The following is a 20,957-nucleotide window of genomic DNA, read 5'->3' as shown; positions in this document are numbered from 1 at the left end:
ATTTATCTTTCAAGGCCCTCGCGACTTGCATAACTTCTTGCGTACTTTGAGCGTTATAACTATTGTTAAATATTCACCGTACTTGATTAGTAGTACTTGATCTTGTTAATTCCAAGGTATAAATGAATACAGCATATAATCATATGGTTCTTAGCAGTTGGGTAGTGTACTGTGAGTTGGAACTCCGTATCTAGTAAGTATTAGGACCTCGCCGTTTACAATCGTGGGATAGTAGTATGTAGTAGTATAAGTAGTACTAGGCAGTACTGGTAGTATGCAATGAAAGAGAGTATCATCATACTTTAGTACGTTTGTCTCGTTTGACGGGATTTCCAAATGAAGGGTCAAAAACAAACATCATAACGTTGAACCTCTATCTTTTGTAGTCGCCCAACCGTGTCGTTTACTCAATTCCCCCACTATTCAAGCAAACCTATTCAACATTGAACTTCACAATGGTTACGATGGATGAAATCTTCAGTCGTTTGGAATATGTCCAGGATCTTTTCGACGCAACCAAAATCCGGCTCCGAGACGCCCTGATCCGACTTCCAATCACCAATCAGGAACCCGGGGGATGTGAAGCTTGGGATGAACTTGAGCAAATCCGCAAAGAACTTGAGGCTTGGGCCATTGAGCTTGTCGAGATTCAAGTACTCTGTATGGATTTCACGGAGTCCCGTAATGAGAGCCTACGTCTGGTGAGTTAACATTTGAAACGAAAGGCATACAAGACGCTTACTGTATACTCTTTACAGTTGCGGGAGTGATGCTAGAATCTGCACGTGCTGACGCTAGGCCCGATTGAGATGTGATTTTTACCACTGAGGTATGAAGCCACTGGCATTTGTTGCGCTTGTGTCGATTCTTTCCATTGTTGATCTAGTCTCTTTCTTTCAGCGCCATTAGCGTCGTCTACTGCTTTCCTCTGATTCCGCCATCGACTACCATCCCTTGCTTTTGTTCTTTTCTACTCGTCACAACCTATTTGCCATCCCCACTCAACTCGGCATTCACTAGGCACCAAGGTTTCTGAGGGAAATGCCGGTATCAATAGCCATTGACCCGATGTGGAATGGTCAACCCCCGCACTTTGTGGAGACCCCGGATTATTTGCAGGGATTGTGGTTTACGGTGGTTTCGTGCTAGTAATGGGTTTAATTTCCGGTTTACACTGATCTACATTCATTTCCCCGCTTTTTGTTCTCACCAGGGCTATGATTGAATCCCTTGCTCCAATTTAATCCACATTTAACTCATTCGTCCAATGTTATCGTAGACCGCTCCGACCGTCGGGTCATCTTCGGCTTTGGCCATGACCCTCTTACCCACTATTTTCTGTTTCTTTCGATCCTAATACCCGGGAAATGCTTGGCTTCCACTTGCCGATCCTGAGCTCATTGAGCCGATGAGGTCACAGGGTAGGAGTTATATAAACCAGCTACCTTCGCAGCTGAAGATCTCTGGAAATAAGCTCGACTGAGAATTGATCAGCATGCCTCGGTTCTCTGCACTCTCCCTGCTGGCTTTGGGCTCCATGGCCCTTGCTAGTCAGGATGACTTCCAGACCAAGTGTGCTCAATTCTCTGACAAGATCAATCTACCTCATGTCAAAGTTAATTTTGTCGAATATATTCAGGGAGGAACCAATCTGTCTTTGCCCGACAATGCACCCAGCTGTGATGCATCATACCAGGCAGTCTCTGTGGACCTTTGTCGCGTTGCAATGGCCGTGAATACCTCTAGCAGTAGTCAAATTACACTAGAAGCCTGGTTCCCTCGTGATTACAAGGGACGCTTCCTCAGTACCGGAAACGGTGGTCTTTCAGGCTGTATGGATTCAAGTTCCGAATTGTCAGACTGTTACTAATAGGAAGTGCTTTCTTAGGCATCCAATATTATGATTTGGCTTACACTGCCCAACTGGGTTTTGCGACGGTTGGAGCGAACAACGGACATAACGGCACCTCTGGAGAACCGTTTTATCATCACCCGCAAGTTCTGGAAGACTTTGCCTATCGGTCTATTCACACTGGGGTTGTGATCGGCAAGGAGTTGACCGATAAGTTCTACGATGAAGGATTCAACAAGAGTTATTATCTTGGATGCTCTACTGGTGGCAGACAAGGATGGAAGTCGGTGCAGAAGTATCCTAATGACTTTGACGGTGTCGTCGCGGGTGCCCCAGCTATCAACTTCATCAACCTGCTTTCCTGGAGTGCACACTTCTACCCCATCACAGGATCTCCGACTTCAGATACATTCATCACTACTGCTGAGTGGGGGCTTGTTCACGACGAGATTCTCCGCCAGTGTGACACACTTGATGGAGCAAAGGACGACATCATCGAGGACCCAGATCTTTGTACACCCATTCTCACGACACTACAGTGTCCTTCAAATGCGACAAACACCAGCAAGTGTCTCAGAAGTCCCCAGATCCAGGCAGCTCAGCTAGTGCTGTCCCCCTTGTATGGAGAAAACGGCGAACTACTATACCGTCGCATGCAACCTGGATCCGAGAATCTGGCCGCACCCATCATGTACAATGGAGAGCCCTTCGAGTACAGCCAAGACTGGTTCCGATACGTTGTTTACAACGATCCAACCTGGAGTGGCAATTTCACCGCGAAGGATGCTGCCGCCGCGTTGGCTCAGAACCCATACAACATTCAAACCTGGGATGGTGATCTGTCTCCTTTCCAAAAGAGCGGTGGAAAGGTTCTTCATTACCATGGCATGATGGATGAGCTAATCAGCTCCGAGGACTCCAAGTGGTACTACTCCCATGTTTCTGAGACCATGAATCTCTCACCCTCCGAATTGGACGAATTCTACCGTTTCTTCACCATCAGCGGCATGGCCCACTGTGGTGATGGAAATGGTGCTAATGGTATTGGCCAGGGCATCGATACATATGCCAGCAGTGATCCGGAGAGCAATGTGCTTATGGCTATGGTCAAGTGGGTTGAGGAAGGCGTGGCACCCGAGACGGTCCGTGGAGCCAAGTTCAAGGATGGGGCTGGTACTCCCGTGGAATACTGGCGCAAGCATTGTCGCTGGCCTCGGCGTAATGTCTTCAAGGGTCCTGGAAACTACACAGATGAGAACTCGTGGGAGTGCATATAGGTTTCTTTTATGATCTATGCATGAACTATTTGTATCCAAAAAAACCATCAAATATGAACATTTTTTTCATCAAATTGATTTTAACATTCAACTTGATCATCTTCGACGGGAAAGGAGCCATGGCTCTACAATAGCCCCCCTCCCCCAAGTTTCACAAAAGAGGCCGCTTAAATCGTCCTCGCAATGCGGGACCCCACCATGCCAACCCCCACCCTATCCGAGATCCCCAATCCCCACCGGAAGGTCCAGCAGACCTGTGTCACCAAGCTCTCGATCCTCAAGGCAGCAGTCCGCCAAGCTGGCGCAACAGCCTAGCTGCATTCAAAGGACGATATATCACATTAATCGTTCTTCCAGCAGCTTCAGCGTTGATAATGACTGCTGTGCCGCGGATCAACAAGAGGCAATACCCTTACACCATGCAGATTGAGATATCGTTCGGGTTTATTTGGAACTAAGAGCTCCGTTGACGTCAGACCTGGGATATTCGCTATTCATACACTTCGGCTGGAAGAAGGGACGCAGGAGGAAGGATGGCGTGCGACTTCTTGCTGAGAACGATTATATTTCGCCTAAGGATATTGTGTATTTTTGTGGTGGTATTCATGCAAAGTGGGCGAGGAGTATGTGAGGCTTGCTGGCCTAGAGAGCATTAGAATTTGTAGTGCAATGGGGGTTGTTAGAAAGAGCTTTTTTGAGAAGAAGGAGAAGCAGATGGACATAATTCGGAATGGTGTCATTGATGTTATGATGAATCTTGGTCATGTTTTGATATCAGCAGGTGGTAGAGGGTCGAAGTATTTGTAGAGGGTCGACGAGGTTAAATGAGTGTAGAAATAACCAGGTGCAGTACAAGCATACTTTGTGAAGTATCTAATGGTTGTCCCCGCGATACCGTGGGGACGTCGATAAGTCGCGGGGGCGTTGTATCAGCTTGAAAAAATGTCTTGATATTGTCTACAACTTGATTGTATATTGTTCTCTCTTTAATATAGTACATTCCATCTATGTACCAGATATCGAGTACGGAGACATGTCTCTTAGCAGAAAATGTCAAGACTTACTACATTGACCGATTTGTTCATGTTTGTTTGGGTTTGTCACCGTTTGTGGATCGATCGGCAAAATAAGCTACAGTTCCATCTCACCGCCTTAGATGGATCAGATTCAAGGAAGGCGGGATTGGTTTCAATTGCTTCAAATCTTCACAAGTTGGACAGCTTCTCTCCTTTGTTTCACTTTTACTATCCTTGGACAATCCCTTGTCTTTTAACCCATTTCTTTGATTCCCAATTTTTTTTTTCACTTCACTTCGCCATTCAGTCTATGACCCACCAGTCTCCAGCCTGGCCACGCTAGTCTCCGCACGGATCACTCTTCTCAGCCCCCAAATAAAGCTACCCCTCAGAACCCACTGCGAAGCCTTTGGATTGTGTTTACTGCAGGAACGACCGCTTTCACAAACTCAATTGTCGCATCAACGCGAAACATATTACCCCATACCCTATACCATGGCAGACATGGACGAGTTCGCCCAGACCCGAGGTGCAGACGACCTTTTCGACGATGAGATCATTCCAGTGTCAGCGGAGGAACAGGATGCACAGACAGAGGTAGTGGTGGTGGTCGAGCCAGAACTCGCGCCTCCACAGGAGAATACCCCGGTTGAGAAGGCGCCTTCTCCTCGTGGGGAGCCTTCGCAGCGGGGTGACTCTTCACAGCGGGGCCGTGGGCGTGGGCGCCCGAAACAAGGACGCAGTCTCCAAGACTCGAGATGGGCGGACCCGAAGCCTGCGGAGAGTGCTCCGCGAAAGAAGACACCTGCCAATGTGGAGAACACCCCGAAGAAGAAGACGCCTGTAAATGTGACGGAACCAAAGGTTAGCTCTGACCCTACCCCGGTCGAGACGGTAGACAAGCGGCCGGAGGAGAAGGCGCAAACCATCGCGGATGAGGAGAGCAAAAAGGAGGCAACCAATGGCCCTGAATCACAGCGAGTGCCTGCTGTCCGCGGGGATCGAAGCGCGACAGGAGGATTAAGAAAGGTTAGTGCAAAAGCCTGCTTTGACCTCAGGAATCTTTATTGACTTGCCTAGGCCAAACTCACAGAGGCTGAATTGTCCAAGCGCATGGCTGCTGCCAAAGAAAACGCCGCCAAGAAAGCTGCAGCGCATGCCCGCGCTGAAGCCGACCAGGCTTCCTTTATGGAGCGTGAACAGGTTGCAGCTAAGAAACGGCGCGAAGAGCTCGCGAGTCGGCGAGTGATGGACAAGGAGCGTGAGCAGAACCGCCAACGCAAACTCAAGGCGCAGACCGGGCGAGAATGGGATTCCGAGAAACGCGAAGATGACTATAATCCTCGTGGCGGTGGAAGCCAATTCCGCCGGGGTATGCACGGTGGTGTATCGGGGGTTGCACGGCGAGATTTTGATGGAGCAGCGGATGACTCTGCTCACGTCACCCCTGGCCGGGGCCGTGGGCGAGGCGGTCGTGGAGGACGTGGCCGTGGTCCTTCGCGTGGTTCACACGAACGTTCATCCTCCAACCAATCCAATCACAAGGAGTCAAAGACACCAGTCGTCAATGATGAAGCCGACTTTCCCTCTCTCCCCGCAGGCAAGACACCAGTAATGGAGAAACCGGCCGCACCGGCAGTCGTCAAGCCACCGCCATCAATGGAAACCCTCGAGTCCACCATGTCTCCAGTATCTGGAAGCTGGGCTGATCAAGTTGAAGAGTGATCTGAGTAAATACTTTACATTTTGGTCTTTCTTTTGCCTTTTGATGACTTTCCATTTTTGCATTGCTCACGACAACGAAAAATCCTTTCGTCTACACTTTGTTCGCAATTTGATATACCCTGGACCAACATACGCTGTTAATAAACTCTGCGACTGCAATACATCAGCCTGAAATCCACCCCTCTATTACTTGGGTACACTGGATCTTTTGGACATGTTCGAAACCACTAGCCCCCGATTTTTCTTTTCTTTTCTTATCTTTTCTTTTCCACTGCTTATAATTTTGGGTAGCCCTTCGACTATTAAACTTATACGACAGGAAAGAAGGTAAAAGACTGGGAGACTGGTATATGACTACTACCTAGGCATACTCCGGGTGACAATTCGACTGCCTACAAACCCGCCAGGATTTTGGGACTTGAGTACGTAGGCAACTTCCACCAACTTTCCACCGATGCTAGGTTGCTCTAGGTGCAGACTGGTGGCTGATACACTTGTCTCCACGGATACAAAAGTGAATTCCGGTCGAAAAGACCTTCAAGTATCACCATAATTTTGATTATCTACTCCAGAGTCCGTACTCAAGCGCCTACTCAATATATATCTATTGCATTCAAATATCTGATCAAGCCAAGTTTAATTAAGTGCCGCGACGGGACTGACATGACGCAAGGAAGGTGCCGAATCAGTGGGACTAAACCCATGTCTAAAGCCTGGAGGACAAGGTGCGTCGCGTCCGGATTAATTTTTTACCCCGTCGCTGGAGCCAGACTTCACCGATACGTCGGCATAGTACTTTCCAATCTACTTAAAGTGTTCGGTGACTATGAATATATTTAGCAGGTGATTATCTGAATAACAAATAGAGACAATCTGTAACAAAATTGATCAAATCTCCGACCATTCGCTTGTGAATAGTGGATGACATTCGCCGGTTCTTAATTATAATTGAACGGAGTCTCGGGCCCGAAAACAAAGGTTTAACTGTCGTGACGCGTCCTAGAGCTCAATACAGTACTTCTTCAAGTTAGACTATGCAGATCCTAAACCAAACCGGGATTAATTTTAACCGATTCGCGTCCATGTACGCCATTAGACTATACTCTAATTTCCATCAGGAACAGATTTACTCCACTTCGATCCTGGTTGAGTTCCCCATTGGTTCATGATCTTCAACAGCTCCACTGAATCACTAACTTACCTCATAGTAAACCACTTTATTTCTCCTGGCGAAAAGAATGCTCTCATCGCCGGGGACGTTTTCTACCCCGGATACCCCGGATACGCAAATATCGGCGAATTTCCTGTTCTATGCCACACGCATGATCCACAGTTGAGGCAGTGGCTGGAAGGGATGACGACGCCAGGACCTTTTGCAGGGCTCACTACCATTAGTTCCACTTTCATGGTTTAGGATCAGTCTATAATTCGGGAGATCAGCGTTGGGTCAAGCAGTCCGCGTACCTGCGCCCCTGAACAGGAAACTTGGCCGTTCTTGGCTTTCCCTGATTGTTTGGAATTGAGAGCTATGAACAACCCGAAGTCTTATAAGACGGGCCTTGCCTTGTCATTTTGATTCATCTTCTCCAATCCACTCTTTCCACTCCATTCATCATGCGTCTCCAGACAGGCGCCTCTGCTGTGGCCTTCGCAGCGGCCGCCAGCGCTACCTCCCTTAGTGATGTGTGCACCCTTTCCAATGTGAAGTCTGCTTTGCCTTCCAACGGCACTATCCTGGGTATCGATGTGGTTCCTTCGTTGTCTACCGCCAATACTGCTACTAGCCAGTCCTACAGCTACTGCAATGTCACTCTGACCTACACTCACCCCGGCAAGGGTGACACTGTTGTCGTCAAGTACGCTCTCCCCGAGCCCTCTGAATACAAGAAGCGTTTCTACGTCGCTGGAGGTGGTGGTTACTCCCTGAACAGTGACTCCACTGGCGGTCTCCAGTATGGTGCTGTCGGAGGTGCTTCCTCTGCCGGCTACGGTGCCTTGGATGGTACCTCCTACGACGACGTTGTCCTTTACGGAAACGGCTCTATCAACTGGGACGCCACCTACATGTTCGGCTACCAAGCCCTCGGGGAGATGACCAAGCTCGGCAAGTACTTCACCAAGGGCTTCTACGGCCAGTCTAGCAGCTCCAAGCTCTACACTTACTATGAGGGTTGCTCCGACGGCGGTCGTGAAGGTATGAGCCAGATTCAGCGCTACGGTGACGAGTACGACGGTGCTATCACTGGTGCCCCTGCCTTCCGCTACGGCCAGCAGCAGGTCAATCACGTCTTCTCCAACGCTGTCGAGCACACCCTCGGCTATTACCCTCCCCCTTGCGCTCTTGCTAAGATCGTCAACGCCACCATCGCCGCCTGCGACCCTCTAGACGGCCGTACCGACGGTGTCATCGCCCGCAGCGACCTCTGCCAACTGAACTTCAACATCTCATCCATAATCGGAGAGAAATACTACTGCGCAGCTGAAACATCCACGTCCCTCGGCTTCGGCTTCAGCAAGCGCGCAGAAGGCAGCACAACCTCCACCACCCCCGCCCAAAACGGAACAGTCAATGCCAAAGACGTCGCAGTTGCCCAGGGAATCCTCAACGGTCTCCACAACAGCAACGGCGAACGCGCCTATGTGTCCTATCAAATCGGGGCCGATTACACCGACGCCCAAACGGAATGGAACAACAACACCAAGACCTGGGAACTAGACATCGCCTCTACCGGAGGCGAATTCGTCGCCAAATTTGTCCAGCTCCTTAACATCGATAACCTCTCCTCTTTCGAAGGCGTTACCTACGACACCCTCGTCGAATGGATGAACACCGCAATGGTCCGCTACATGGATTCCCTCCAAACCACCATTCCGGATCTCACTACGTTCCAAAAGTCTGGCGGCAAACTTATCCACTATCACGGCGAACAGGATCCTAGCATCCCCACCGCTTCCTCGGTGCACTACTGGCAATCTGTTATGAGCGTCATGTACCCTGGCCCCATGAGCTCGAAGACTCTTGCCAAGCTCCAGGATTGGTATCAGCTCTACATGATTCCTGGTGCGGCGCACTGTGGAACAAACAGCCTCCAGCCTGGTCCTTACCCTGAAGATAACATGGAGATCATGATCAACTGGGTTGAGAATGGAGTGAAGCCTTCGCGGTTGAACGCCACTGTTTCCTCTGGCGAATATGCGGGCGAGACTCAGCTGTTGTGTCAGTTCCCGTCGCGGCCCTTGTGGAAGAATAATTCTACTTTTGATTGTGTTTTTGATAAGGCCTCTTATGAGAGTTGGACTTATGAGTTCCCTGCTTTCAAGGTTCCTGTTTACTAGGTCTAGCTTCGGATTGGGGCGGGGTTGGTGGTTGGATGGAGATGTATTTAGGCTTTGAGTTGAGTTGAGTTTCCACTCTATTTACTTAAGTGGTTTAATTGAGGAATTTCGGTGTGTATGTATTCACTGTTCATACAAAATTAATTGTTTTCCGGTATTGTGCGTCAAGGGCCAAAGGGATTGGAATGCTTCTGGATGTCCACATGGAAAGTGGATCCAGGGGTTTAAACCCGACTGGAATGTTATCTAGCCCTAACGGGGAATTTCTCTACGTACTCCCTAAATCTCTCACGTACTCCCTCCAACCCGATTTGGCCACCCCTCTAAGTACCCTTAAAGTACCGATTTTTTGTTCTGCCATAATCTCCGCGGACATACTTTGAACTTCATAAATTAGGGTTACTATATTTGATCAACACTTAAATTACCTATTATTAACACGTTTATTATTCAGACTCTTTATATAACCTCACTGCCTCTAAGTTCCTATATCTAGATTTTAAAACTCGAGGACCCCTGTCATGTCGCGCGGTATATCTAGCACTATGCCTGTGTTTGTAGTACGGAGTCTACTTGGTCCCCGTTTTGTAGGACTCTGCCCCTGCCCCTACCTTTGCTGAGTCCTTGCTTAGGAGAAAAACGTCAGCACTAGCTTTACGCTTGATTCTAACAGGAAATGCATGCAGGACTCGGTTAATTCCGGGCTGAAATAGCCTGGAGACTCTATAGTCTCTAGGGTTATACTCTCGGAGAGTGTAGACCAACTTTGAGTTATCTGGCGGTAATAAAGATAACATTCTTAAGAAAATAAAGCCTGTAAGACTAGTAGTGAGTCTGCATTCTGGTGATACCCCCATTATTTAGCGGTGTCATTTTTATGGAAGGCGGTGAGACAAAATACTTAGGAGTAACTTCGAGGGAATGACCAAATCGGGTTAGAGGGAGTACGTGAGAGATTTAGGTAGTACATGGAGAAATCCTCCCCTAACGGTGATCTAGAACATCTTGGCCTGCATGAATTCAAGTGGCGATTGCAGGATTGAGTTGAAAACGGCGGTCTAGTTCCGATAGGCAAAGGTAACAAAGTTTTCATTTAAACCGAATTTTAAATCAGTGAAATACATGACTGAGACGGTGATCCATTTGAAGCGTAAAGTCATTTCTATTCGTAAGAACGCAGATAAAAGCACTTTTACTTGGAGCCTTTATTCAAGGTGTAAAAACATGTTGTTCAAAAGATAAATCACAAAGAATATGAAGGATCGGCAGGTCAATGTAGGGCAACAGCCGTATGGGATCAAAGTCCAAGGTCGAGGATGAAAGCAGCAGTGGAAACACAGCTGCGGGTGTCAACGTCATCGGGCTGCTGGTAAGACTCCGAGCAATCGCTGTCACCAGCATCACAAGTAACAGTGGAGCAAGAGGCGTCGTTGGAGGTAACGGAGAAACCAGAAGTAACGAAAAGCGAAGTCTTGTCGAGGTTGATGGAAGACATATCCCACCAGATAGTCTCGTCCTCCTTGGTGTACTCGAACTGAAGGACGGAAGACTCATCGGTGGAAGTAGACATCTTGATGGAGATACCACCACCGTCGGAGTTGGTCTGCCAGTTCTCGTAGTAGTGGTCGCCCTCCTCGATGGTGATCATGTCCTCGCTGACATTGGAGGTGGTCCAGAGGTAGACGGTCTGGTCAAGGTTGTTGACGATCTTGACACCGGAGCCGCCGGTAGCAGTGGCGGTCTCGATCACGTCGGAGGTGGAGCTGGCGACAACAGAGGACGAGGTGGTCCAGGTGGGGGTCACGGTGGAGGTGGGGACGACAGTAGCGACCGAGCTGGTGGAGGTGGGGACCTGGACGGCGACCTGAACGACGGCCTCGCTGGTCGAGGTAGCGACGACGGCAGCCTCAGTGGAGGTAGCCTCAGCGACAGCGGCTTCGGGGTGGACGGTGACCCATTCAATCTCGGTGACGATTTCGACGGCGACGGCACGCTTGTTGTGGTGGTGACCGTGGCCGTGGGGCTGAGCCGAGACCATACCGGTCAGGGCAGCAAGGCCGAGAGCAGCGATGACACGCATAGTGGAGATTTGGAGATGTTTTGGTTTGAGATCAACGACAGTTCTGTTTCGAACTGTAGGGGTATCGAGGAAATGGATGGAAGGACCGGTCAGATTTCTGCCTGTTCTACAGACGAGGATAAGGATTGGATATTGAAAGAAGGCACAGCCTCGATTTCAATGATGTAAATGAATGGAGGGGACCGGATTGGATCGAAGGATGGACAGCAGGTGAGGAAGGGAAAAGGAGAGGAGGGAAGTCGTCAGCTCTTTAATGTTTGTGGTGGAGACAAAGACTCCCCTCTGATCCAGTGAAAAGACAATGTGAAACACACAATAGAAAAAAAGGATAAAATTTGGAAAAAAGAAACCAAAAAGGCAAAGTCCGCTCATTCAATCCACTAATAGGCCCCATCACAATCTAGACGCCATAAGCCTTTCTCTACGCCCCATTTTGTTCCTGAATTCCCGAGGTCGCTAGATAATTACAGGTTAGTCCGGACTTTCAGGGGGGGTGCCTGCCTAACGGTCTTCTCGACTCCTATTCGTTGAAAGGGGCGCCAGGAACGAATCTAAATGGAGATGGAGATCGGACCTCCACCTCGTTGGGGGTTTTCGGGTCGTTCAGGAACCACTGAAAATCAGCCTTTCTCGCAGTGGATCCAGTTATGGCTGAGATGACTCGTCATAGTTTGGTCTCGGCTTATCGAATGTCGAGGCCCCCTTTCACTCCTAATATTGTAAGGCATGAACGGGGGATATAAGATAGATTCAATCTGTCAGACGTGTCTCATTCGGACTATACGAAGGTTCAGGTACCGTAATTCTGTTGTCCATGGAAGTTTGTGCGGTGGCAACGTGTGGATCTGCATACAACCAATCAGGGAGAATTTGTTCCTGAATACACACATTTGATCCATGGACTTTTTAACTTTGTCACTGCTTTTTGCCTTCCGTTTTTTGGTTCCTTTGTACAATTGACCACTCACATTAGACTCGCCGACTTGGAACTATGGTAGTGGGAAATTACAAATCAAAACAGAAAACTGCAAAATTGATTGATGAAATGAAAATGAAATGAAAAACTGCAGCAAAAGTCTGAGTCATTCGATTATGTAATATATGCCAAGACTTTGTCACTTTCTAGCTTACAAGTCGCCATACCGAGTACGGAGGACGAGTACGGAGTACAACCTAGCAAGAATACGTAGCCCATGCTTATCGTCATATCCCCTGCCTTAGTCTTGTAGTTAATCTATGGACTTCTGGTATACTCATGGCCACGTCACGAGCGGGAAGTCTGACAGTTCGATCCACTGAATCCATATCCATGTCCGTGTGACCGGGTAGAATCAAGAAAATAACGAATACGAAGTCAAAAGTGTCATCGGTCAGGTAGATGACAACGCATCATTGACGTGGTAAATGCCTCAGATAACAGGGTTGATGCCTGACAGGAAACGGTGAAGGACGGCGAAGACGGTCAAGGACGGCCAAATGGGTTCGGGAGGGGCAGAATCGTTGCCTACCATAGCCACGTATACAGTGGATTCGTAGCACTCGCTTTTGGGTAGATTCAAGTTGCCTTGCCATTTACCCCCCTGAACAGAGGGTTGTTCTATGAAGTGCTTTTCGACTACCCAGGTAGTCCGACGCTTGCCCCTTATCAATGACTCACATTCATTCATCTCATTCCTAGGAGTGAATCTTCTTGCCTTTACTATCACTCATTCCTAGGAATGAATCTCCTTATCTATACTATCACTCATGGCAGTCTCCAGCCGTTATGAGATTTTGGGGAACCATTTTCGCATTTGAAGATCCCCACATTTCCAATGATTTATATCAATGGTCCCGCTACATTTAAACGATAAGGTGATCCAGTGATCTCTTTCTGGCATTATCATGCACTGGGTGTGTCTGAGGATCTCATTACCTCTCCTGCAGACCATATTTGAAAGTAATAGGTCTACAGTCTACGATCTATACATAAAATCCTTCAAACGAGCCTAAGAAACTGAGCCAATCACATGACCTTTTCCAGCCCACCTTCCAGGGGCCAGCGACGATCGCCCCAATTCCTTCACCCAATGACCAGTTTCTCCCGAAAAGACCCCCAACATTAAGGCATTTTGCAGATACCAGAGTCCGAACTGCATGCAGACTCAGTGTATGGAGTATAATCGGAAGCTTGAAGGAAATCATCGTGCTGCGTGCACGGGGCCAAACTTATTATTAGCACACGCTAGCCGCGACCCAACCCACTTTCTTCAGCCTTCTAAGCCTCAGCCATGTGTAGCAGCCTGGCCCTGAAACAAGTGCAAAGTAAAAGCAGTCCCCGAGACATGCTCGGCCGGGACCAATGACCTGAGAATGGCACAACTTCTCACCTGCCAAAATGGTCAAGGATCGTCATGTCTTCCGCACTACCGCCTGTGACGGAAAAATGCTTCCAACAGCGGAACTGCTGAATGCGATCTCTTCGTTGATCGGAATCTAGCGTCGGTGCACGTACTAGGGGTATCTATCGGTTCGCTCGGGAGAGCCGCTGGGCTATGAGGCTCTGATGAATACAATCGGGGGACCAAGAGGTTATGAAAGACGAGTCAGATATCAAAAGTCAGTCCATTGGGCCTTTTTGGTATGAAAAAAATATATTCCTCAATTTGATGCCTACAAACACTACTTTTCCATCTGACACTTCCATCGGAGGTCACCGTTGAGGTCGATCTCATCGGTAGAGCTCGGCTAAGCACTGCCGTGCCAGCCGAACAAGCACCTCATTGCGTGACTAATGGAAACCCCATGGGCAACGGGCCCCCACAGTGGAGGGTCGGGGTAAGTTGACATCTTCAGGGTCCAGTGGTTCTTTATGCTATTCATTGTGATTCGAGGGAAAGATTACGGATATGGCAGAGAAGATAAAGTTGGAGGATAGCCGACAATTTACGGAGCCAACTTGCACTGAACATAATGAAATCGCCAGCCCCAATATCAATGGTGGTTTGCAGGCATGGTTGGCTGTGGTAGCTTTGTTTTGTGTTTTTGTGAATTCATGGTTCGTTCTATTCCCCAAACTGATGCTGTTCTAGCTTGTACTAATCGACTGATAGGGGAATTCTTACAACATATGGGGCTTTCCAGGAGTATTATCAGATTGCATTATTGTCTGACCAATCCCCCTCGGCGATCTCCTGGATAGGAAGTGTTCAAGCAACGCTGATCCCGATGGTCGGAATAGTATCCGGGCCATTGGTCGATTCGGGATATCTGCGCCCGTTGATAGTCACTGGGAGCTTCCTGACAGTTTTCGGGTTGATGATGACCAGTCTAGCGACCCAGTACTACCAGGTAAAGACTTTCTCAGCCCTTCAGCAAATTTCCCCTAACGACGATAGATCCTTCTCGCGCAAGGCTTCTGTATCGGACTGGGTGGTGGCATCTCCTACATCCCAGCCCTAGCAGTAGTCTCCACAAGCTTCACCACCAAGCGCCCAATCGCGATCGGCTGTGCATCAATCGGATCAAGCGTCGGCGCTGTAATTTTCCCCGTGATGTTCCGCCAGCTTCAGCCCCGAATCGGCTTCCCGTGGACAGTGCGATGCATCGCCTTCGTAAGCTTGCTAATGGCCATCATTGCCTGTTCCATTCTGTGCCGTCGACCGGGTCATCAATCTAGCGCACGCAGCCTCATTGACTGGACCGCGTTCAGTGAGCCACCATTCATGCTCTTCTCAGTATCGCTTTCATGCGTTATGCTGGCATACTACGTCCCAATCTTCTATGTTGCTTCTTACGCACGAACAGCCGTGCAAACGACCACCAGTCTTGCATTCTACATGGTCGCTATCGTGAACGGATCATCTGTATTTGGGCGGATTTTCCCCAATCTGCTTGTGCCGTATGTCAAACCAATCCTTATTTTGATGTTTTGTGTTGCGGCCTCGGCGATTGCCATGTTTACGTGGATTGCTGCTGTCGATGTTGCGGGATTTATTGTGTGGGCGTGCTACTGGGGTATATTGAGTGGTGTGCTTGTGACAGCTCCCACTTCTATTGTTGCGCATCCGGTCTTCTGTCCGAATCCTAGTTTTATGGGAACTCGGCTGGGTATGATGTGGGGGATTTCGTCATTTGGGGCGCTGGCGGGGTCACCCATTGCGGGTGCATTAGTTAATCTTGATACGGCGTATTTTCTACGCGCTCAGGTTTTTGCGGGGTGCATGATGGTGGGAGCTGTACTGTTGCAATGTTGGCCGGCATTCAAGGTGATACGGTATGATCGAGATAATCCTCGTTGAAAGCTTCTAAGAGGGAACTACTTAGGTTACATATAAAATCTATCCAACCTGTCTAATCTACCTAGGTAAAGCTATAGAGTAAAATACCGATGAAAGTTCCAAGTTGGGATGCAAAAGAACAGAATGGAAGGTCAAATGATGTTGATAGGTGGCTGAATACTAGAACGTACAAGAACAACAGTGAGAAGAAAAAAAAATCACACAACATTGAGCCTTTTGAAGAATATAAGCAACTGGCCTATCCCAATCTAAAAAAGATCGTTTTGCAGGATTTTGATCGTTCACATTGGCAATATCGTTATTCTGCACCAACTCCGCAAGCGCCTCCGAGAACTCATTCTTCACAAGGACAAGGGCAGTGACAAGGCCGAGAATAAGCAAAGCAATAAAGAAAACAAGAGTTTCATCTCTGTACACCAACCTGACTTCTTTCCGGGACCATTGGGCGTGATAACAGGCTGAGCCTCGATGTCATTGGCCGTCTTGAGCGGGATTTGGGAGTGGGCCTGCTTGGGCAAAGTAGTAAGAGAAAATTGGGACTTGTGTTCGAGACCCATTGTATCGCTATTCTAGATTTGGTGAGCGTTTAGTGTGGTAAAAATTTCAGAGGCAAGTGAGGAGCTGAGGAAGATGAGGTAGAGAACAACAATTGAGAGTGGTATGTATAGGTACAGTTGACTTGAACTTTAAAGTCTAAACTATTCTTTTCTGGAATACTAGCATTCGTATTAGGATTAGCTCACTGAATACTCTACGTCGTCGCCAATTTAAGCTTAGTTATCAACTATTTGGGAATATATGATCTAGAATCTAGCTTCAACCCATTAACTGATTATGTCATTGTCAATGTAGGCGGGGCATTCTCCACTGACGCGGGCCGTTGAAAACATGTAGTTCGCCCCATATTCCATACCAAACATAGTCCGTATGACATATATTAAAACCTAAATTGTCCTTAAATTTAACTCCTAGCCTCAGATGTCATGGCTGCTGACTGAGCTGCCTGAGGTGGGCTTCCAAGGTTTCGGCCAATAATGTCTCAACCCTGGTGCTCATAATGACTTCATCTTCGCATCTTCCCTGAAAAGTGGAACTTTGCCATCGCATATGGACCTTAGATCGTAATATTTATTCCGATCTGTTTCCCCAAAAGACTCATTTTTCCTGTCCTTCATTTTAGAATACTTCAACCGCAATTAAACTTGTATACCATAACATTTAAACGAAACCAGTCAACATCCAACACTCAAAATGCCCGATTCCCACACCAGTTCCGTCCAAGGCGGCACAGGCGCCACACCCACCCCCGCCAACAACGTAGGCGGAGGTGCAGACTGGGGCGATCAGGGCCTCCAAGGAGATTCCCACGATCCCAATGAACCCCGCCAAGGATTTGGCCATGTTGCTGTATGCATACGCCATCTTTTTACTAGCCACATTATACATATTACTAACATCTGATCCCCGAATCTATAGCCTCATAACCCACGAGAGACAATGGGAGAAACGCTTGGTCTGAAAGAACAGAAAGGCCACGCTAAAGACAATTTCCTGCAGCGTGCAGACGAGGCTCGGGGAATTGAGAAACCAACAAGTCTGCATGGAGAGCCAACTTGTGCTACTGAAGATCATAGCTTCATGGCCCATAAGCCTGGTCACTCGGATACTTTGCCTGGGTGGGATACTATGAAGAATGTGCTTGGAGGGTAAGTGTTGCCTATTGATGTTGCCTATTGACTTGGTTGCCTTGCTGACTGTCTGGCATAGTTTGGGTGGAAATTCGAGCTAAAAGCTTTCGCTGGGTGGTACTGGTTTAACCCTGAAATTGTCTGACGAGCAGCTCGTCTGAGCTACATGGTTCTCAGGAATCCTGGCCATTGCTTAACGGCAATCATTGATGTAAGGGGAGGTCTCCCCGTATCTCGGTGTTAATAATTTCCCCATTTAAAAATCTCGAGATGATAATGATCAAAGTTAATGACTTTTAATATTCCAATCTGATGATTCATCCCGATCTCATATTTATTTGCCAAGTCTCTGCCGGATCTCCAGGTCACATGTAAGAACAGGTAAAGGTACCACGCGTCATCCTGAACTTTCAAGCACTAGATTTGTCTTTAAAATCCGGTTCGTTGACTTGCGCTCACCCGAGTACCGGAAATAGAAGATGAGTTTGTCGTTGGGCCCAATGCCGGATCGTGACGAGGAAGGGCCTGGTAACTGTCAAGCGTGGCAGTCGTTGTGTCCACCTGGAAGCGATAACCCTCAGAAGAAGAATGCAATTCATACTCATGCATTTGTTCTTCCGAGTATTCCAGATCGTCGGGGAGATGCTCTTCCGGGAAATTCTGCATATGCATACCCCCATCGAAGGCAGATGGTGATGCGCGTCGATTTTGGTTCTGGGGATCAGCCGCACGCATCCGCCCCCTTAAAGTCGCTCTTTGGAGAATTGTATTTTCACCCTCTTCCATGGCAGGCTGATTGTATGCCGGCGAGGTGCGGTATGGAGTCGGTTCCTGGCCGGCGGCATGGGATGGTACAGAATAGTTGCCCCGTGATGAGCGCATGCTCTGATGGAAGCCTTGTCCTTGCGCCGACGGACCACCTCTTGATACAGTAGCCGATGAGGCGATTCCTCGTCCAGCGGAACGTCCAGGTGAGGGGAATTTTTGTTGGTGATCAGTTCCAAATCCGGCAAAGCCTTGATACGCTACCGGCTCGTGGTTGTTCGCCGCATCGTCGGCCTCATAGTCGTCAACCCGATCGCCAGCCATCCGTGCCATCGCACTATCATCCACAATCTGGGTCTTGGTCATGTACTGATCGAATTCAGTCATGGTCTGGTGGACGGTGCGGAAATGCTGTGCCGTGAGCACCGACGGTAGATTTTTAGGACCGTCCTTCTTGTCAAAGAGAGCGATACATGCGGCAATCTGGACTGCATTGCGAATCTGTCGTCCGTTCCAGGGTCCATGTCGATGGATTTGCGAGTATTTCTTGTACTCCTGCTTCATAAAATCGATGATCTCGTCTTCCATGGCCTGAATATGCGCATTGGTAATAGGCACATTCTCGGGTTGAGCTTCGGCTCTGGGTAGTCGATTCAGGTTCTGTTGCAGGATCTCAATTGTATCATCATAGCTGAGATGGGGATAGTAAAGACTGATATGCACCCGAGATCGGAACGCTTCATCCAATGCCCCTACTCGGTTGGTTGTCAAAAAGAGGATTCCGCTATAGTACTCTAGTACTCTAAGGAAGACTGCCAGGAGAGTTAGTTTCTTCGAAATACAGCGTATTGATTAGGATAACAGATGGGGTGAAATACCTGATACCAGAGCGTTACGTTTCACGTTCGTTCGATCACGTTGAGTAAGAAAGACGTCGGCCTCGTCGAGCAGAAGAATACAATCCCACAGATGTGCGTATCGGAATATATCCTTCAAAGTCTTTTCAACAGTATCGGGTGTGACTCCCAAATCTCCACATGTGATAGGAAATAGAGGCTTCTTGAATTCCTGAGCCACAGCTTCCGCAGTTGCTGTTTTGCCCACGCCCGGAGCTCCGTGGAGGAGAATTACCAAACCCCGCCCTTTCCCTCTAATGATATCGGGATTGTGCATTTGGAAGTCGTCGGTTTTGCTTTGGGTTGCCCTGAGGAAGTGGGTTGAAACGCTCGACCGGATGACTTTCCTATATTCCTCTTTTGTCTGGATGTCGTTTAGCGTGATCCTCTCGCTACCCGCCTTATACTGGAAGCTTTGGACATCGAGGCGCGCAAACTTCCTTTCACGTAGCACATAGCCAGATATTCTTCTGGGTAGCAAGGCGTAGTCCTCATCAGTCAAGACTTTTGACAGTCTGCCGTCTTTTTCGATGTAAGGCATCTTCCGGTTGAACTCCCTAGCCTCTTCAGAGTAGATAAAATCTTCACGAAGGAGCTCATATGCCCTTTCTGCCACATAAGGATCAGAGTCTTCTGTTTTCTCTGAACCCGTTGCTTGCAGATCCCATACTCTATACGTGATGGGAATAGGGTCAGCCTGAAAAGTATAGGTTGAGGCGATTTCCGGCACGTCTCTTTCAGTCCACTCCGGCATGTGACGATCAGCCTCTCTGATGTCAATGATAACCTCACTCTCCACATGCTCTGGCTCGGTAATTTCGGAGTCATCTGTTTCATAAATACCCGTGACCAGGTTCCAGCCAGAGTAGTAAAAGTGGTTGACATCAGCTTGCACGAGCTTGCAGAAAGCCTTTCCTCTTTCAATTTGTTCCTTCAAAATTTGATCCCGTCGAAGATGGAACTTCAATGGAAAGCACTCTAGAGAAGTGATTTCTCGCTCTCCAGGGAAGTATTTGAACCCTACATTGCGCCATAAAGTTCTCAGTTCATCCCCATCGTGGTCAAGACAATAAAGGAAGACCTCGGTAGTATTGTCGGGATCTAACCATTTTTCTCCGTCATGTTCGCAGTTGATATCTAATGGAACACAGGAATACATTCGCCAGACGTTCTGGATGGCGGACTGCCGGTATGCTTTGGTGATCTTTGATGATGAGGGGACGAAAACCAGCTCCCCGGGGCGAAAGAGCAATGGAATCTCTTCGTAGAAAACCTTTTTGGGAGTGCTCTTATCCAACTTGAAATATTGCGCTCGTAAAGGCAGAATTTTCTGCTCAATAAAGGTGACGTAACATCTTAGCTCTTCCAGAGCAGCGACGGAGTCAGGCAATTCATCTTCGTTATTGGTGGGCTCGCTTGGAGAACTCTGATTCTGGTCCGACTCCATCTTTCTCAGTCTTTCCTTCATGGCCTCATGATAAAAAGCGAAAGCAGAGAACGGACGGCAAAATACGAGCTCGACGGTGGTGATGCTTGGGTGATCAGGTTGCCAGCCGAAGAGGTCGAAGAGATGGCGTAAGATCTCCCGTGAACGTATTCTCACGCGAAATAGATGGTGGTTCTGTGCTATCGCACTCGGGTCCTCCTCCATCAAGGGGGGATCACTCTGTGCTGCTTCAACAGGTCTAAAATCGTCCGGACAATCAATCCTCTTTCTTCGCTCTCGTTCTTTATCAATTGTATCTCGCATATTGGTGGTGGTCAACAAACACTCGATGGTATGATCCCAGTTATCTTTCTGGACTCGGTTCATAAACCCACGGTAATTGAAGTATCGTATGCCCAGGTTGACTTTTCGCCTCTCGGGCTCTGCTACATAGATCCCCAGCGGCTGTTCCTCAGTGAGTACCACCACAGACTCCGGCGGGTAAGCCAATTCACTTTCTTCCTGGGAGTCTGAGGTCTGTGTGTTGTTCATGGCTCAGTCAATGAGACGAAGCTGGCTATGGCCTCGTGAAAATGGACAATGGAAAGAAATAGGA

The 20,957-nt window shown here is 48.4% G+C and overlaps 8 protein-coding genes across 8 annotated transcripts; 6 read left to right on the top strand and 2 right to left on the bottom strand.

Annotated features, from left to right (window-relative positions):
- Positions 1-455: 455 nt before the first annotated feature.
- On the top strand, positions 456-770 carry N7520_006619 (uncharacterized protein; the record flags this gene model as incomplete). Its single annotated transcript, XM_057140553.1, has 2 exons — positions 456-701; positions 759-770. The coding sequence occupies 2 exons, from the start codon at positions 456-458 to the stop codon at positions 768-770; spliced, it is 258 nt and encodes an 85-aa protein (XP_056994559.1).
- Positions 771-1,495: 725 nt separating this feature from the next.
- faeB-2 (putative feruloyl esterase) lies at positions 1,496-3,129 on the top strand (the record flags this gene model as incomplete). The annotated part of the gene is made up of 2 exons (XM_057140552.1): positions 1,496-1,832; positions 1,889-3,129. The coding sequence occupies 2 exons, from the start codon at positions 1,496-1,498 to the stop codon at positions 3,127-3,129; spliced, it is 1,578 nt and encodes a 525-aa protein (XP_056994558.1).
- A 1,511-nt stretch (positions 3,130-4,640) lies between these two features.
- N7520_006617 (uncharacterized protein) lies at positions 4,641-5,870 on the top strand (the record flags this gene model as incomplete). The annotated part of the gene is made up of 2 exons (XM_057140551.1): positions 4,641-5,174; positions 5,226-5,870. 2 exons carry the CDS (start codon positions 4,641-4,643, stop codon positions 5,868-5,870), a joined length of 1,179 nt encoding a protein of 392 aa, XP_056994557.1.
- A 1,614-nt stretch (positions 5,871-7,484) lies between these two features.
- On the top strand, positions 7,485-9,206 carry N7520_006616 (putative tannase; the record flags this gene model as incomplete). The annotated part of the gene is made up of 1 exon (XM_057140550.1): positions 7,485-9,206. One exon carries the CDS (start codon positions 7,485-7,487, stop codon positions 9,204-9,206), a length of 1,722 nt encoding a protein of 573 aa, XP_056994556.1.
- Positions 9,207-10,503: 1,297 nt separating this feature from the next.
- N7520_006615 (Secreted thaumatin-like protein calA) lies at positions 10,504-11,286 on the bottom strand (the record flags this gene model as incomplete). Its single annotated transcript, XM_057140549.1, has 1 exon — positions 10,504-11,286. One exon carries the CDS (start codon positions 11,284-11,286, stop codon positions 10,504-10,506), a length of 783 nt encoding a protein of 260 aa, XP_056994555.1.
- Positions 11,287-14,059: 2,773 nt separating this feature from the next.
- N7520_006614 (putative MFS monocarboxylate transporter) lies at positions 14,060-15,566 on the top strand (the record flags this gene model as incomplete). The annotated part of the gene is made up of 4 exons (XM_057140548.1): positions 14,060-14,103; positions 14,252-14,323; positions 14,379-14,616; positions 14,664-15,566. 4 exons carry the CDS (start codon positions 14,060-14,062, stop codon positions 15,564-15,566), a joined length of 1,257 nt encoding a protein of 418 aa, XP_056994554.1.
- A 1,251-nt stretch (positions 15,567-16,817) lies between these two features.
- On the top strand, positions 16,818-17,355 carry N7520_006613 (uncharacterized protein; the record flags this gene model as incomplete). The annotated part of the gene is made up of 3 exons (XM_057140547.1): positions 16,818-16,973; positions 17,043-17,272; positions 17,334-17,355. The coding sequence occupies 3 exons, from the start codon at positions 16,818-16,820 to the stop codon at positions 17,353-17,355; spliced, it is 408 nt and encodes a 135-aa protein (XP_056994553.1).
- A 328-nt stretch (positions 17,356-17,683) lies between these two features.
- N7520_006612 (uncharacterized protein) lies at positions 17,684-20,893 on the bottom strand (the record flags this gene model as incomplete). The annotated part of the gene is made up of 2 exons (XM_057140546.1): positions 17,684-18,831; positions 18,898-20,893. The coding sequence occupies 2 exons, from the start codon at positions 20,891-20,893 to the stop codon at positions 17,684-17,686; spliced, it is 3,144 nt and encodes a 1,047-aa protein (XP_056994552.1).
- Between the last annotated feature and the right edge of the window lie 64 nt (positions 20,894-20,957).

This window comes from Penicillium odoratum, assembly GCF_028828045.1.
Source record: "Penicillium odoratum strain IBT 22623 chromosome Unknown utg000005l_segment0_segment0, whole genome shotgun sequence".
Classification (NCBI taxonomy): Eukaryota; Fungi; Ascomycota; class Eurotiomycetes; order Eurotiales; family Aspergillaceae; genus Penicillium; species Penicillium odoratum.
Note: the sequence above shows the minus strand (reverse complement) of the source record. Positions and strands in the feature narration are given on the sequence as shown.